The 16,115-nt window shown below is 27.7% G+C and overlaps 1 protein-coding gene across 6 annotated transcripts; it reads left to right on the top strand.

The window, feature by feature from the left end:
• The first annotated feature begins 335 nt into the window (after positions 1-335).
• Positions 336-13,661, top strand: MEP-1 (zinc finger protein MEP-1). Of its 6 annotated transcripts, none has more exons than XM_015508504.2 (11): positions 336-942; positions 1,075-1,198; positions 1,771-1,931; positions 8,465-8,539; positions 8,715-10,783; positions 10,889-11,162; positions 11,689-11,777; positions 11,947-12,365; positions 12,426-12,684; positions 12,746-12,883; positions 13,202-13,661. In XM_015508504.2, exons 4-11 carry the CDS (start codon positions 8,497-8,499, stop codon positions 13,205-13,207), a joined length of 3,297 nt encoding a protein of 1,098 aa, XP_015363990.2. In that variant the 5' UTR covers positions 336-942; positions 1,075-1,198; positions 1,771-1,931; positions 8,465-8,496; the 3' UTR covers positions 13,208-13,661. The 6 variants fall into 6 exon arrangements, with proteins under 6 accessions (XP_015363990.2, XP_015363984.2, XP_015363982.2 ...); XM_015508498.2 differs by having other exon boundaries at positions 337-942; positions 1,774-1,931; positions 12,746-12,902; XM_015508496.2 differs by having other exon boundaries at positions 337-942; positions 12,746-12,902.
• The last annotated feature ends 2,454 nt before the right edge of the window (positions 13,662-16,115 follow it).

The raw sequence follows: 16,115 nt of genomic DNA, 5'->3' as shown, positions 1-16,115 counted from the left end.
CACCAATTTACTGCATAATGGAACCTATCATAAGATACAATTATATATTGTCAATGGTGACTGGTGGATACCACAGATTTTTCAAAATAATTTATATCAATATCAAATCCAAATGACAAATTCAATTTTGACTTGACACTTAAATACTTATACTTAATAATTTATTATCCTCAATCAATACTATGGAAAAAAAAATCAAATGTTACCCGCCAATCACCGTATTTTGTTTAAGCTTCTTCACATCTTTTTATTCCATAGTAATTTATATTGTTTCGAACTTCATACTTATCATTCAATATTTAATTTTTATGTTGATTTGATAAATTTAATATGTAATATGTATAATTTATCATTTATCATGTCATTTATTATAATTCAAAATAATCTAGGCTAGAGTGCTAGACCTCTAGATCAGTCACCACTCACCACCTTTTGGCAATCGTCATTCATCACCGCCGCTTGTCCACTGACCACTCGTCAATCGTCATACAATACTCACCACTTGCTTATCTGGGTCGGTACTCGCCAGTGTAAAATAATTAAATAATGATGTTCAATGTAATATGTAAACATTACGACATTAGTATTTATTAATCATTGGAAGAAGATACCTACTTGTAAATTAAGAACGTCTGATCTGAAGATTTTCAAGATTATAATTTTTGATAGTTTCGCAGGGTATTCTGAGGTTGAATCATTTTAATGCTTAATGTATGTTTATAATTATAACAACATTACAATAAATAAAAAATTATATATTTCACAATCCTAATCTATATTTACTATTGAAATATAATTATTGATAAACAATCCTTTTTGAAATGTCAAAGAAAAACATTGCTGCATTTACATATAATAAATAAAAGTCACAATTTTTCATCAGAAGATCTAAATAAGAATTAAACTTCAAAGAAGGATGTTGTTCCAACTGTTAATGTTAATGTGAGTTTATTAGTATTATTGAAACTTTACTGTAGTTATAATTGAAAATGCTTTTGTTAGGTAGAAGTCAATAATTTATTGAAGTTAAAATAATTGGGTCTTGTATACTTACTAAGTAAATTTTTTTTTTAGAAAACTTCAAAAAGACAAATCATAGTATAATGTTCTGAACCTTACAGACTACAATGATTATTTTTGCTGAAGTAAATTAAACCTATGAAGAAGCATTAAGAAACAATAATTGCTATTAAACAAGGTATGTGATCATTTAATTATCGACTTTGTGTAAGACATAGTATTAATACCCCGTACTATAACTCGCTTCTAGTCGGCGGTCAATTGTAATTTTACTTAACTATTATAAATTAATCTGAAAAAAACTTCACAAAAAATATTAATCACAATTAAATGACAACATCACTTGAAAATTTATACCATTTGAATTGAATATCTTTTATGGTAATTAGATAAATTTATCCTATAAATCAGATTACATAAGTACTAGTTTTTTATGTCATATATAAAATATACTTATAAAAAATAAGTGTAATAATATGATTGTGCAAGAATAGGGTAGGTATATTTTCGTAATTTAATTATTTTATGTTCAAACAATGTCATCATGTTAAATTAATAAAAAAATGTATTATTTTAAAATGTTTTCATGATTTAAACAACAATTTTCTTTTATTGGTAACTTAGTTCTTTTCATAAACCACTTATATTATCCTTAATTGTAATTTCGCTATAGATATTTATTATTTAATATGTTACAAATAATGTTGTAACTTAAGTATATATTAATCTAAACAATTTTTTTTTTTTAAGAAGAAGCAGAAGAAGAAGTTTATATTCAGACTGATCTGCACAAGTGTGATTGTTCAGCTAAAAGTTTACATACCAACCGACTACCATATTAAACAAAAGTAGTAGAGTAAACCAATTTTTTAAAACTGGTCGCACTATTTGACGATTGGAAAATTTATCAGGTTTGTTTGTTTTTTATTTATTTATAATTAGTTTTCACTGATTTACTGAAAGTAAATACTGATTAATAATAATAAGATTGGTTTAAGTAAAAAGAAAAAAGCCTTTCTGTGTTCATTAATTATTCGTGACTGATAGTTTTTGAATTATTTAAATCATTAAAATAAAGTTGTATATATCATAACATTCATAACAAACATTTTGTACAAAATAGTGAATATTAAATTACCAGATTTCTCAAGAGAAAAATAATATTTATGGTAGAATATTATTTATTAATCTTATAATATAAATTTAATTATTTATGCTTTCTTTTCAATTCAACAGAGTTAAATTTGATTATATTTTGCAAGAGAATTTTTTTGTTTAATAGGATTATGGTAATTTGATTAATCCATACAACTTATCTCATGATCACATAGGAATTTTTAAACGTGCTCTTGTTTATATTTGATATTAATTTTAAACAAATGTTATAAAAATAAATTTTAATCATTAGCTATTTGTACATAAATGAAAAATATAGATGAAAATGTTAAAAAAAGAGGTAATATTTTTTATAAATATTATTGAAAAATAATAATTAGCGTATAAAATATTTAAAATATTTGAATAATAAAATTTAGCATATTATACATATTTAAAAATAAATTTAGGGTTTATCGTTTTTTCCCAAATTTCTTTGGAGTTCAAGACCCAACATTTTTTTTTTTTAGCACCAAGGTAACAGGTACCTATTTTAGGTTTATATCACAAATGTTCAGTTTCTTAACTATGATATTTTTGGATACTAATGGAATATATAGAAATGTTCAACAATGACAAGTTAATAAATTTAGTTTGAATTTGGCAAATACTTTTGCCAGAGTACAGTAATACACCTATCTAAGTAGTATTTCATGTTTAAGTATTTAAATACTTGTAAAAACAAATTAAGATGCATGAAAATTATTTTCAGTAAATTTTCCATTCAATTTCTACAATTTAAAAAAAAAAAATTTATTTATAACGATAATAATTTTTATTTTTGTATAAATATCTAATTTTTTCAAGATTAAATTATTACAAATATCTTTATTTATTACACAAAATCTAATTATATATCTATATTTTTAAATTTTGAATATGTTTATAAAAAAAAAACTGACAATTTTAATGAATTATTTGAGAATAGACTATTAATGTTATAAATAATATTGTAACTGATTGCATAAAGTAGTTCAATATTTGATAGTTTGTTATTTAATTATTTGCTTTTCTCATGTTTCATGAGATTATTAAACCACTCCCATTCTTCACACGTAGTGTAGATACTACCTAGTTATAATATCTGTACATATATCAGTGTTTTAAAAATAAGTTGTCATTAAAATATAAGATAATAAGATTATACTAAATGATTAACCATCTTTATAAATAGTATTATGGTTTTGTATGAATTGAACTACATTTTAAGTATTTAATTTAAAAAAATATATATTATTATCATAGTTAAACATGTATAAAAACAAAGCTTTATACCAATCAAACAAAGTAGGTTCATTTTGTTATTCATTATAATTTGTAAATAATGAGTTGTTAGAAGAATCCTCGAAAAAAAAATTATTTAGTGTTGTATGAATATTGTATTAAATTTCAAGTATAAAAAAATAATATATTATTTTTATTTTTAAATTTTTTATAAATCGCCCCATAATATAAAACAATAATTTATATTTATTAAATAAATATTAGACATTATACATTACTGTGTGTACATACTAAATTGAGTATTGGTTCTAAATTTAAATTTAAATTGAACCAAAACTTAACTGAAATGAATCATTATATATTTGGTACAAATAATTTTTTAATTATTAGTATGATTATTTGTGTTGATTTGTTTTAAATAAATAACTAATTGGGCTTTCCTTAAAAAGAATTTGAATATAATGAAGTAGTTTGATTATTTTTTTTAAATTAATTAATTTTTATACAAGTTTTATTCTTAACACATTTTAAAGTGTTAAGTATTTTGAAAAAAAAATATTTTAATTGTACTATATTCATCAAATTTGATGCTATGTAATTGTACATAATTAAATTATATAACTCTTAAAATCTTTTGCAATAATACACTATATAGATAATACTTAAGTGATATAATTGCACATAATGTAACTAGTTTTGAACAAGACCAGCTCATTTACATAGAAATAAATTATTGATAGATTTTGAAAAGCGTCATTTTACGGAATTATTAGTTATTCGTTTTATGTTTTGGGTGAATGAATAATATTTTATTTTTAACATAAATATCGAGAATTAGAGACCTATGTACCTAATAATATATATATATATATATAATATACGAGATAAATTTTCGATAGAATTTTTTAAACCAATTTCCGATCTTTTTGAAACTTGAGCTTTTAGAATGGTCATGAAGAAAAGTCAAATTTTTAAAAATTGTCCTGCTCTCTCCCCCATACCTCAAAACTACCTTCCCTGACTATGGGTCCCGGTGCAGCACAAAAATATATTCACCCCCCACCTAAACATTTCTGGGCGCGCCATCGCTTTTCTACGCATACATAAAATACAGGAGCCAAGTACCATACATAAATCAGGTTGGCCAACCTAAGCGCATAACTTGAGAACATAGACTTCTCCCTTCTCCCCTCCCATTCTTGCTTTGCGTTCTATATAATAATAATAATTATAATGCGGTATAAAATGTTCCGCCATCATTATAATAACTAGTGATGCCGTTTATCTTTTTTTTTTTTCATTTCACACTATATAGAAATTTGATGACTGCCTTATGCATTTTTGCTGTTCACACGTTTCTTATGATTATTTATTATTTTGTTTACACATTTTCCTCTGCTATGACCAACATTGAAGCGTTTTGTTTTGTTTTTTATGGGCTAATGTTTTTGTAAACTTTTTCTGTTCCAATAGAGTAGTTATGATCGCTATAATTATAGCGTGTAGATGATTTTGTATGGTCAAATTGGTCAATCAAAGGCAAAGGCACGCGTCTCATGAAAAAAAAGAATCATAACCCTCCCCTCCCACCAGCTGGGTACCTAGTACCGAGTGTTTAGTGACTACTGGCGTTACGGCGGCAACAATTTTCAATATTTCCGATCCGTCCGCTGGTTTTTCCTTCGTTCCGACATACGCCGTGTTCACTGCAGGCTGTAGATCTCTTCCCGCCGCCCCGTTAGTTCGGCAGTTTAGTTATACTGTAGTACGTTCCCGGTCGGTTCTCCGCCACTTCCTTTTTCCTGCGCTACGTCATAGAATTTTGTGATCACGTGACCGGCAGCGCCATCTTGCTTGATTTTGGTATTTTTGTTGGCTCCCTGTTGGTAATGCTCTGATCGCTCGGCTCGACTACTGACTATTTCATACGGCGGGCATCGTTACTTACTATATCTATACCGTACCAGTGTACTACAACTACCAAAAAGGCTTTCCCCCAGTTTGCGTGACGTGTGGCTTTGTGTTTGTGTGCGAACGTAATTGTAATAACGTCTTGTGCCCGTTAGGACAGACGCATTGCCATTAATCCGCTGTCGTGAAGTTTACGGGTTTTTTTTTTTTTTTTTTTGTAATATTTATATCATATCAGAGGTACCGGAGCGGTATTGTATTTTTTTTTTTTTTTTAATATTTTGTTTCCGTTCTCGAGATAGTGTTGGTTGTTATTACAAAAGGTGCGCGAAAATGATTTCCGCGATCGTCGTTCCGTACGCGCGCGTTTATTCGAAAACAAAAATGTGATCCAATTTACGAGAACTGTACATGAAGCGAACAGCAGTGCGTCGTCATCGGTCCTCTCGCCGCTGCGGCCTCGTTCGTGCGGCGCGTAAACAACTCCGCCGGATAACAACCGCCACACGGAGGGCCACTTTACCCCTTCGTCGTTTTGATATTTAATACACCTCTCCTCCATCGATCGATCGACGATCGTGTTAGAACGTGAGTGTTGTCGGCGTACATAATATTACAATTATTACATTACACACAGGTACGCGTATCGTCGTTCGTCCGCGGTCATTTCGTTTTTTTTTCCTTTATTACGATTTCGATTTACTTTCAGATTCAATAATTCTGTCCGTGCTCAGCGAACTTTTCGTCTTTGGGCCTCGCACGCTATTTGGTGAATTTGTGACGACGGAGATTATGACTAAAATACACCGCCGACGACTTCGGTCGAATACATCGATACACGTACTTTGTAATAATAACATCGTAGGTAGTTTAAGACATAAGTAGCGATGACTGATGACTCGTAATGAAACTGAACAATTCCGCGTTCTTCGGTGTCATATCTGTCGTTTTCTAAAGCGGCGGTGTTAGGTTAGGTTTTCAGAGTCCGTTTAGCCGTATACGAATATTATTTTTTCGTTGTTTATAATCAAACAAATCTTATCAACGCACCGCGGACGACAAACTGCTATTCTCGACGGAGCACAAATGTTAATCAGACGACCGATGACGATTAACCATATTCTATTTCATTTCTAATGAACCGACGGCTGATTACATTATAATTAAATGTTCAACATTGTTTCAATGTTTTCCATGCTCGATTCTCCCGAGATTGCTCAGCATCCGAGTTGGGTCCCGAATTATTTTGGGTACTATACGTCTACACTAGTTGGATCCCGGAATTTTATAGTTACTACACTAGTTGGGTCCTGAATTATTTTAGCTACAACGTTAGTTCTTGAATAATTTTTGGTAAGTACTACACTATACTAACCTTTTCCTTCCCATTTTAACAGACTTTGGACTGTCTATAATCTATTTAGACCACAGGTATGGTTAAAAATGTATTTTACAGTTTTATTTTTTTGTTTTCCTTTTTGTCCGTTAAAATATAAGTTATTATAATTTCTATAAAAAATAAATCACTTTTGTGTTGATAGAAATATTAAAAACAAAGTATAAAAATACCTCGAAAAATACATATTATATAATATAAATATAGCCATATAGGTGTAAGTGAATAAATATTAACCTATTATACCTATTATATGGCTATATTTAAATTAAATAATATGTATTTTTATACTTTGTTTTTAACATTTATAATATTTAAAAAAACTGTAAAAAACATTTTTAACCATACCTGTGGTCTAAATATATCATAGACAGCCTGTTAAAATGGGAATGAAAATGTTAGTATAGTGTAGTACTTACCAAAAACTATTCAGGAACTAGTGGAATACCTAAAATAATTCGGGGGCCAACTAGTATAATCCCTGTGATTAGCCCCTAGTATTTGGGACCCAACTCGGTTGCGCCGGAGCAATTCTGGTTGGTTAGGCGTTTCGATAACTATTTTTTTTTTTTACTGATTCGGCTATAAACACTAATTTAGGTCAATATTATTAATCAAATACACTCACTTAGTAGGTATAAGCAGATCATTCCAGATGACGAATTTGTTGTTATTTGTTTGTAATATTGCTGACTTACTATTAGATTTTTTGGTTTTCAACAAACGTTGAATTACACGTTTTGATATCCACCCAAATTTAAACAATCTAAAATCTAGTAAAAAATAATAGAATTATTAAACAATTTTTTTTTTAAGTATTTATATTCAAAATATAAATTAAACTATTCAATATATAAATTAAGCGTAAAATTTTGAAATTGTTTAAACAAATAATTTTATATAGGTACTCACATAATTTATTTGTCAATATTAACTTGAACTAGATATATTATGTTTAAATTTATATTAGTCATAACTTAAATAAATAACAAATACTTTATAATATTCGTGGTTTTAAAATTTTTGAAAAATTGCCTAACTTTAAGCCTTTAACTAGCTGGATTTGAAAGTATATGCATTTATTCTGTACTGAAATAAAGTTTTTTTAAATTGTAATACTTTTTGTATTAAATAAAAAAGTAACATTTACGAATTTTACTATAAAAAAAAAAAAAAACAGTTTCAATAAGTAAATAGGTAAACATAATATTATATTGGGCATGGTTACATATAGAAGGTAAGCTATCCAGTGAAAGGATCCTTTTCGATGTATTTCAGCAAGATTTTACAAGACCTTATTTTAAATGTAAAGGTCTCGGCACCAACATCTTTTAAGGTGACGAGTTAGGTTGTCGGATATCGTGACTATATATTGTCGATCAATTAGTAGATTATGTTGCAAAAGTAATTATGAGTAGAACTTTTTATAGTGTGTTTTAATTAAATTTTCAAACGATTCGATGTCTAGGTCTTAATGTAGGGTAAGATTTGAGACATACCAAGGAGCATATTGGTAAGGTTAGGTATACATTGTCAATTAATATTACAATTTAATACTAATACCTAGCTATTATTATTATTACTATTATTAGCTGCAGTTGAATGATAAAATACTGTATCAAAAAATTATACCAGCAATTTTAATTCAGTCAGCTAACTATTCACTATAGATACTAAGTATATTTAAGGGATTACATATATCATGTTGTAGGTACCTTTTGTTTAAAAATTAATACGTTTTATATTGTTTATTTTCAGATTCATTTTCATTGGCTTAACTATTCAATGAAATGGCAGACACAGAAATTGAACAGATAACTGAAACTGATTTAAGTATGTAAATCTTAATTTAAACTAAATTTCTTTTAGTTAATCTAATCTTTGATACACACATCTATTTAAAATGTATATATACTTATGGTTACAGTTTAAATAGAAATGCCAGTCTACAGGAATTTATCTTTAAACACAAAAATAACTTAATTTTTGATTTTATATTTTGTTCTAGGTGTCAAATTAAATGGTAATATTCGTGCAAATACTGAACAACTTAAACAATCGATTGATTCCCGAAAAACCAATAAAATGATCGATAAGAATGAACTGAACAGGGCTTCTAGTTTAAATTCTGATAAAAGTTGTATAGAAAGTAGTAAATCTTTATCTAATTGTAGTAATGATGGTGAGGATGATTGCTGTGAAATAAATGATGATGATGATGACAGTGAAGATGAACACCAAATTAATAACACAAACTGTAAATCTGATAATAGTATTATCGAAGATGATCAGACTCTTGACAGTGAAAATGCAACCATGAATAGTGACGATTTGTGTGATCCAGAAAACAGTTATAATGGTACCAAAGAAATAAATATCAATGACAATGAAGAACAAATGGAAGTTGATGAACAAAAAACAGAAGATGATGAACAAATAGATGATGAAGATGAAGAAGATGAAGTAATTGATCAAAATGATACTGAAAGTAGGTCAAATGAAATAAAAAAATCATTAGAAGATTCTAGAATTAATCTCGATAAATCTGTGACTATTGTAAAAGTTCCAGATCCAAAGCAAAATTCAGGTAGTAGTGGTAAAAAAAAAATGAAAAGTTTTCCTGACATAACCTTAACTCCACGTAGAAGTTCACGGAATATTAACAAACTCAAAAGTTGTAGTGATAAAGACGAAGAAAAAAAAGATAGTGTAATAGTAGAGGACAATGCTAAAAATTTACCTCAGAAATCACCAATGATAACCAAACCAATTGTTGTTAATGACACTAAAAAATTGGTGGAAATTGCTGCTGGAACAAAACAAAAAAGTAATAAAAAAGAACCGACCTTAGTTATCATTGATACTAACATGTTAACAGGGCGAAGTAACCTACCTGTTGCAGTATCAGTGCAATCAAATACTTCAAGTAATTCAATGAATGTCACTCAAACAGTAAGTAAATCCATTCAAAATTCTTATAATCGAGTACAGCATTCGCAAACTACTATCAAGCCTTTCATATTAACTACTACACCAACTCCTGTTACAGTACCTACAAATGTTCCCAAACCTCCAATTATATTACCAACTCTAACTGATGATATGTTTGTTGTTGAAGCTCCATCTTTTATTGTGCCTTATGTTTATGAAAAGCCACCCAAAAAACCATTAAAAGAATTTGTTGAAAAAATTGTCAAAGTTAAAGTTACTAAAGATGAAGACGAAAGTAAAAGTGAAGAATCTTTAGATAAGAGAAACGAAATTAATCAGAAAGAAAAAATTAGTAAAAAATCAGAAACTAATGAAAAGATGGATGTTGATGAGTCAGAAAATGAGGTTTCTGGTTGTGAGAAAAAATCAGATGATAGTAAAGAAAATAGTTCTAAAACTAACGAAAATAATGATGAACAAATGTCAGTAGACGAATCAGAGAGTACTAAAAAGGACGATTCAAAATCCAAAAATTTGTCTGAGTCAACAGATTTAAAAAAAAGCGATAGCATTACCGATCTCACTGTTGACTCTGATGAAAAGAAAAATGAAGTTGTTAAACCAAAGATTCAAAGTCCGAACTACTTTGAAAATCCATTAGGCAAGTTTTTCATGCAAATAGGCGTAAACCTTGTTCAAGAGCATGTTCAACTCGATTTATTACGTACTCAGAGAAGAAAAAGAGATCGCGAAGGTGATAAATGCCCCGAAGAAGTTCATATGGCTATTAATTCTTTAATTAAAACTTTAGAGTTTAGTAAAGAGAATAATGATCCATTCCAATTTGGCTTAAAAAAATGCGAACTATGTAATTTTAAATCTGAATCAAGTTTAGTAATGGCTCATCATTTAGAGACTCCACACATGACAGCCAATTACTGCTATAGATGTAATTTTTGTACTTTCCAAGTACGCAGTCCTCATGAAATATTACAACATATGGATACTCATAATATAAGAGGGCGTTTAGAAAGAGGTCCAGCTTTACATCAATGTCCAAGTTGTCCATTTGAAGATAGTTATAAGGGTAAATTAACAAGACATTTGATTTCTTGTTCGAAAAAATATCGACCAGAAATAAATCAGGTACATATAATGTTCATTTTTATACTGAAATAATGTGTTATATAGTGATGTGGTGATAGTAACTATATTTGATTTATGTTATTTATTAATATTGTTTTCTTATAGGCACCTCCATTAGATTGGGAACCTCCAGCAAAAATACCTAGGGTGTTGCGAAATAAACCATCAATGAGTCCCGGTAATGCTGTTTACCAAGCAGCTATGTCTGGATTTAAACAATTTCCCAATCCTAATATGTTGCAATTACAACAACAACAATATAATAAAATGGTTCTTGCATCTGGTGTTAGAGCCCGTGGCCGTAATGTTTTACCAGGACAGCGGTTTCCAGGAATGGTGCCTTCTTTTCCAACCACACTGCCAAATCAAACTTCTGGAGGTTCGTCATTTATAAATTTAATCTTATTAAATAAAAAAAAATAGCCTTATAACTATCAATGCCTGCTATATTTATTTTATACCCTGTTCCACGATAGAACATGCCGTGCAAAGACAAAAACCAGTTGATTTTGTGCATCCCCCACCAAAATCTTAACTGATCAAATGTGATTGTAGCATTGTTTGTAGAATGGTGACTGTAATGCTACTGCTCAACTTTGCTAGCAGCCGATATCAACATGTGTTGAGGGGATTTCTTGGCCCGGTGGACTATTATAGTTCATTCTAAATGCACATGTTCTCTTGTCGGACAGAGTATATAAAAAAAAAAAATAGTGTAGTTTGTTTTTGGTAGTAGTTACTAGGTACATATTATAAAATAACATTTAGAGTTAGAAAATAATTAAATATTTCAAATATTTTATTAGTTAACTATTAACTATAATTACTATCTATTGCAGATTGCAGTTTGATTCATTTTTATAAATTATATTTTTAATAAAAATGTATCATTAATTTTTTCACAGGAATTTTGCTTAAGAATACTAGTATTAAACCAATCAATCAACCAATTATTGTCCCTACACCTTATTCAATGAATAATCACACATATCAGGTAATTAATATTTGAATTATTTTACAAGTAAAAATTAAAGATTTAAAATAAAATAAGTTTTCAGTCTGATTGTATGATAGAGTTTTACTAAACATGATAAATTGGTTATTTCTGTATACAAATATTACTTTCAATTAATAAAGAAAACTTTTTATGTATTTATTTTTAGCAAAATTCAAATAGTAGTAAATCTGTTCAACAGCCAAGTATATCTATAACACCTCTGCCTAGATCATTTCCATCAAATAGCACACAGTCAGCTTTTGTATCTACCTTATCTAAATCTAAACCTCAACAAACTCAGTCGTCATCCACTTCAACTAATAGTAGCAACAAACCAACTTTTGTAATTTGTGAAATATGTGATGGCTACATTAAAGACCTAGAACAATTGCGTAACCATATGCAATGGATACATAAAGTGAAAATTCATCCAAAGATGATTTATAATCGACCACCGCTTAACTGTCAAAAGTGTCAGTTTAGATTTTTTACTGATCAAGGTCTTGAAAGACATTTATTAGGATCACATGGTTTGGTCACATCTAGTATGCAAGAAGCTGCTAACAAAGGCAAAGATGGTGGAAGGTAATATCATTAATGTTTATAATTATCTATGTATTTATATTTTTTTAATTTCAAAATTAGATGTCCAGTATGTGGTAGAGTTTATCAATGGAAGTTATTAAACCATGTAAGCCGTGACCACTCTATATCATTAAAGCCAGCGCATTTATCTTACAAATGTACTGTTTGTACTGCAACATTTGGCATGTATAAACAGTTTGAAAACCATGTATATTCAGCACATAGTAATGTAGCTAAAAACTCTAGCAAGAAACCTCTCAGTAATCAACCTGTTGCTTCTTCATCTTCTTCATCAACTTCTATAACATCTTCACCAAAGGTAAATAATTAAATATATATAAATATACTTTTGTTTATTTTAATTGTTTCTTTTTTATTAGCCATTAAAAATAAACGATGAAATTACCATAATACCACAACCACCTAAGATTCAAAATCTGTCAGTTAAAAGTAGTAATAGTAATAAACCAGTTACATCTGTTGGAAAACAAAGTTCAACTCAGTCAGCAAAGGCCAAAGTATGAAAATTTAAAATAGGTACTATACTATTTTTCTTCAAAATATACATTTTTAAAACATCATCATATCATGATATAAGTAACCTAAATATTAAAATAATTTTTTTACAATGTATAAAGTGATTATTCAACTGTTATTTATTTTAGCGATAAAAATCTTATGCGTATTAAATTTAATTTGCTTTTCAATTTTTTAATAATTTGTTTATTTCAGTTAATTGTAACTATAAAAAAATACCTATTAGCTGATAAACTCTTATATACATTATACATTTGTTCGTGTAAATGTAAAGTAATATGAAGATATTTGATTTTTAGTTTTGAAGAACATGAACAACATCAAAGGTTGTTTGGTTTACCCTGTTTACTCAAGATGTTTTTAATTTTGTTAACATATTATCTGGTCACAAGAATGGCAGGTAACAATTCTATTCGAATTTAAGAATTTGCCAATTACAATTTTTATAAATATAATGAATATTATTATTGTTGATTTCAAAATTGTATTCTGTTTTTTGACCACGACAAACAGTGTGTAGACCTATATTTAATAATATATTACTAAAAGGTAATCTATGAATATACAATTTGTTATAAATATTACTAATTAGAAATAATTTTATATTAACGTTATTCCCCAGAATATTATGTATATTGTGTATCATCTATCCATGACTGTAAATAACAGTATGTTTATTTTCTCAGTGGAGGTGTATCTATTATTTTTGTATATCAAACAATCAATTACACACTTTATTTAAGTTGTTCCCATCCTTTATTTATTTTATAATTATTAATTTTTTTTTTTTTTACTTATCTGAAAGCACTTGTACTGTTTATATATTTATATATAAACGTATTAAAACAATATTCTAACAATTAAATACTAGTTTAGATCAGTGTATAATATGCCAATGTTATTATTGTACCATATTGGGTGTACATTAAAAATATAGAACAATTCTATATTTCTGTACTATAAACATTTATTTTTAATTGTTTCTTTTATTCAGACTAATCAGACTGATGGAATAATAAGTTATTAAAGTTAGTAATAACTTTAAAAAAAATACAATTATTATACTTTGGAGATTATTATTATTATTATTATTATTATTTTTTATACCTCCTACTAATAAATGTCTGAAATAGTGTGAAAACAATGTTTATATTTATTGGTGATTTATAGTTTATGCTGTTTTTGACATTTAAGTCTAAATATTTCTTTTAATTATAAAATGAAAACTAAAGATAAATTGTTATGGTCTTGTGATATAAATATAATTTTTATTTATTCAAACAAATGATAAGATAAGCTTATCAAGTTTTTTTTAAGCAGTATACTAGTAGGTTTATTTATTCTACATTTTTGAAGTTAAAAATTATAAAGATATGAGCACAAACTTTGAAATTTAAAAAGTTGGGAAGTCACTCTGCTGGTGGTTATTACTGTAATTTATATATATATTTATAACCAAATTAATATATATTAAATTTAATTCAATGGTAAATTTTCATAAATAATAGAAATTTAAATTCTTAAAATAAATTACTATATTTAACCCTTTAGTTGATGTTAATGCTTTATTGTATTCCTTTAAAATAGATTTGGTACCTGATTTATCCATTAAAATTTGACTGAACTGTTGAAGAGTTAATCATTTTTGTAATGCAATATGGCATTAGAATTGTATTGAAATATGGTATTTATATATATATAAAAAATTGCATTTGTGAATGTCAGTGTGTATGAAATTATATAATAATATAATTTAAAAGTTTCAAGTAACCAGGATTAGTTAAGTTAGGATAAAATTAAATAAGTTTTAAAATTTTAAAATTTTAATTTTTAATTAATTATAAAGTATAAAAAATGGAAACAACTCAAAACGAGTAGGAATGTTTTAAATTGTGACAATTATTTCTATTATTTATCATGAACACAAAAAGTAAGCAGGTAAGTAGATAACACAGCTATACATTTCTAAATTATTATAGTACTAATAGGTACTTGTACTGTAGAAGGTTAAATTAATTTTTATCGAAAATATTGCATTTGTAAAAATATAATGACATGCCTAATTTAAATGTTCCAAGTACCCACCTAAATATTTTTTATTTACAACAAAATAACTAAAATCATTATTTTTGGTTTAATCGTGTTATTTCGCCCAAATTTGAACTTAAAATTACAGAAAAAAATGTATGGCTACAAAATTAACTACTTAAAAACTATTTAAAATTTCAATCTTCAGTTAATGAAGATGAACATATTTTTAATTTTTCACTACTCGGTAATTTCTAAATTTTGAATGTTATGGTCAGGTGTCACGTCATCCAATATGTTAATTGAAAAATAAGTACGCCATTGCACCAAATACATTCATTTTCTTTCCCATCGGAAAAGATACTCATGTTGAATACCATAGTATTATTTTGACTATATTTATCGTACCATTTGTATCTAATATAGTAATATCTATATACTCAATAAAAAAAACCAACACATGCATATACTGCACGCATATTGTAAAATCAATACATTCATCCCAAATTCTCTCAAATTAATTTTAATACGAAAAATTTCTTTTGCGAAGTCTTGAAAAATTATGATTACGGAATTACTAAAGTCTGTGGTTGGCCGTTGACGTAAACTACTCTTCAACGTTGTCAGTTGTCATACAGTATGACTCATACTGTAGTGTAACATAATATATCAGTTGGATTAGCAATCAATACAATATTCAAATTCAAAACATTATTTTAATGTTGTACAATAGTGTAGTACACATATTAACATACGAGTATACCTACACACTGCGTATCTGCATGTAATACCAAAAATATGCTTGATATTTTCACTAAATTGTTATACTCCCATTTTCTCTAAGTATAGGACATTTACATAGTTTGACGCTTTTTTCCTAGTCGTTCTATACTCTCTGACCAGCGTAGATTGTATTGTCCGATCTCCAATAGATACGTCATGTACTCATGTGTAATACATGTTATACGTTATAAGTGTTATGACTGATATTTTACATAAAATTGTATTGTATGGCGTACATATATTTGGATCAATTTCTTGAATATAAATAAATTTAAGAGTCGAGAGTCCTCCGAATCTCTCGAGGAAGGTATAATAGCATCATTTTAATATTTTTACCTATGTAGTATATACTATATGTCTATATAATACAGTTTTATTGGTACTTGTATAGTATTATTATTG

Source organism: Diuraphis noxia, unplaced genomic scaffold, assembly GCF_037042655.1.
Source record: "Diuraphis noxia isolate RWA-SAM2 unplaced genomic scaffold, SU_Dnox_SAM2 contig0002, whole genome shotgun sequence".
Classification (NCBI taxonomy): Eukaryota; Metazoa; Arthropoda; class Insecta; order Hemiptera; family Aphididae; genus Diuraphis; species Diuraphis noxia.
The sequence above is the reverse complement of the archived record's forward strand: the minus strand, read 5'-3'. Positions and strand labels throughout refer to the sequence as shown.

Excerpts from the sequence above, each read along its gene's own strand:
- MEP-1 (XM_015508504.2), top strand. The coding sequence starts at position 8,497 with ATGGCAGACACAGAAATTGAACAGATAACTGAAACTGATTTAA. Across the intron at positions 10,784-10,888 it reads ATCGACCAGAAATAAATCAG|GCACCTCCATTAGATTGGGA; the intron begins GTACATATAATG and ends GTTTTCTTATAG. Across the intron at positions 12,685-12,745 it reads CTATAACATCTTCACCAAAG|CCATTAAAAATAAACGATGA; the intron begins GTAAATAATTAA and ends CTTTTTTATTAG.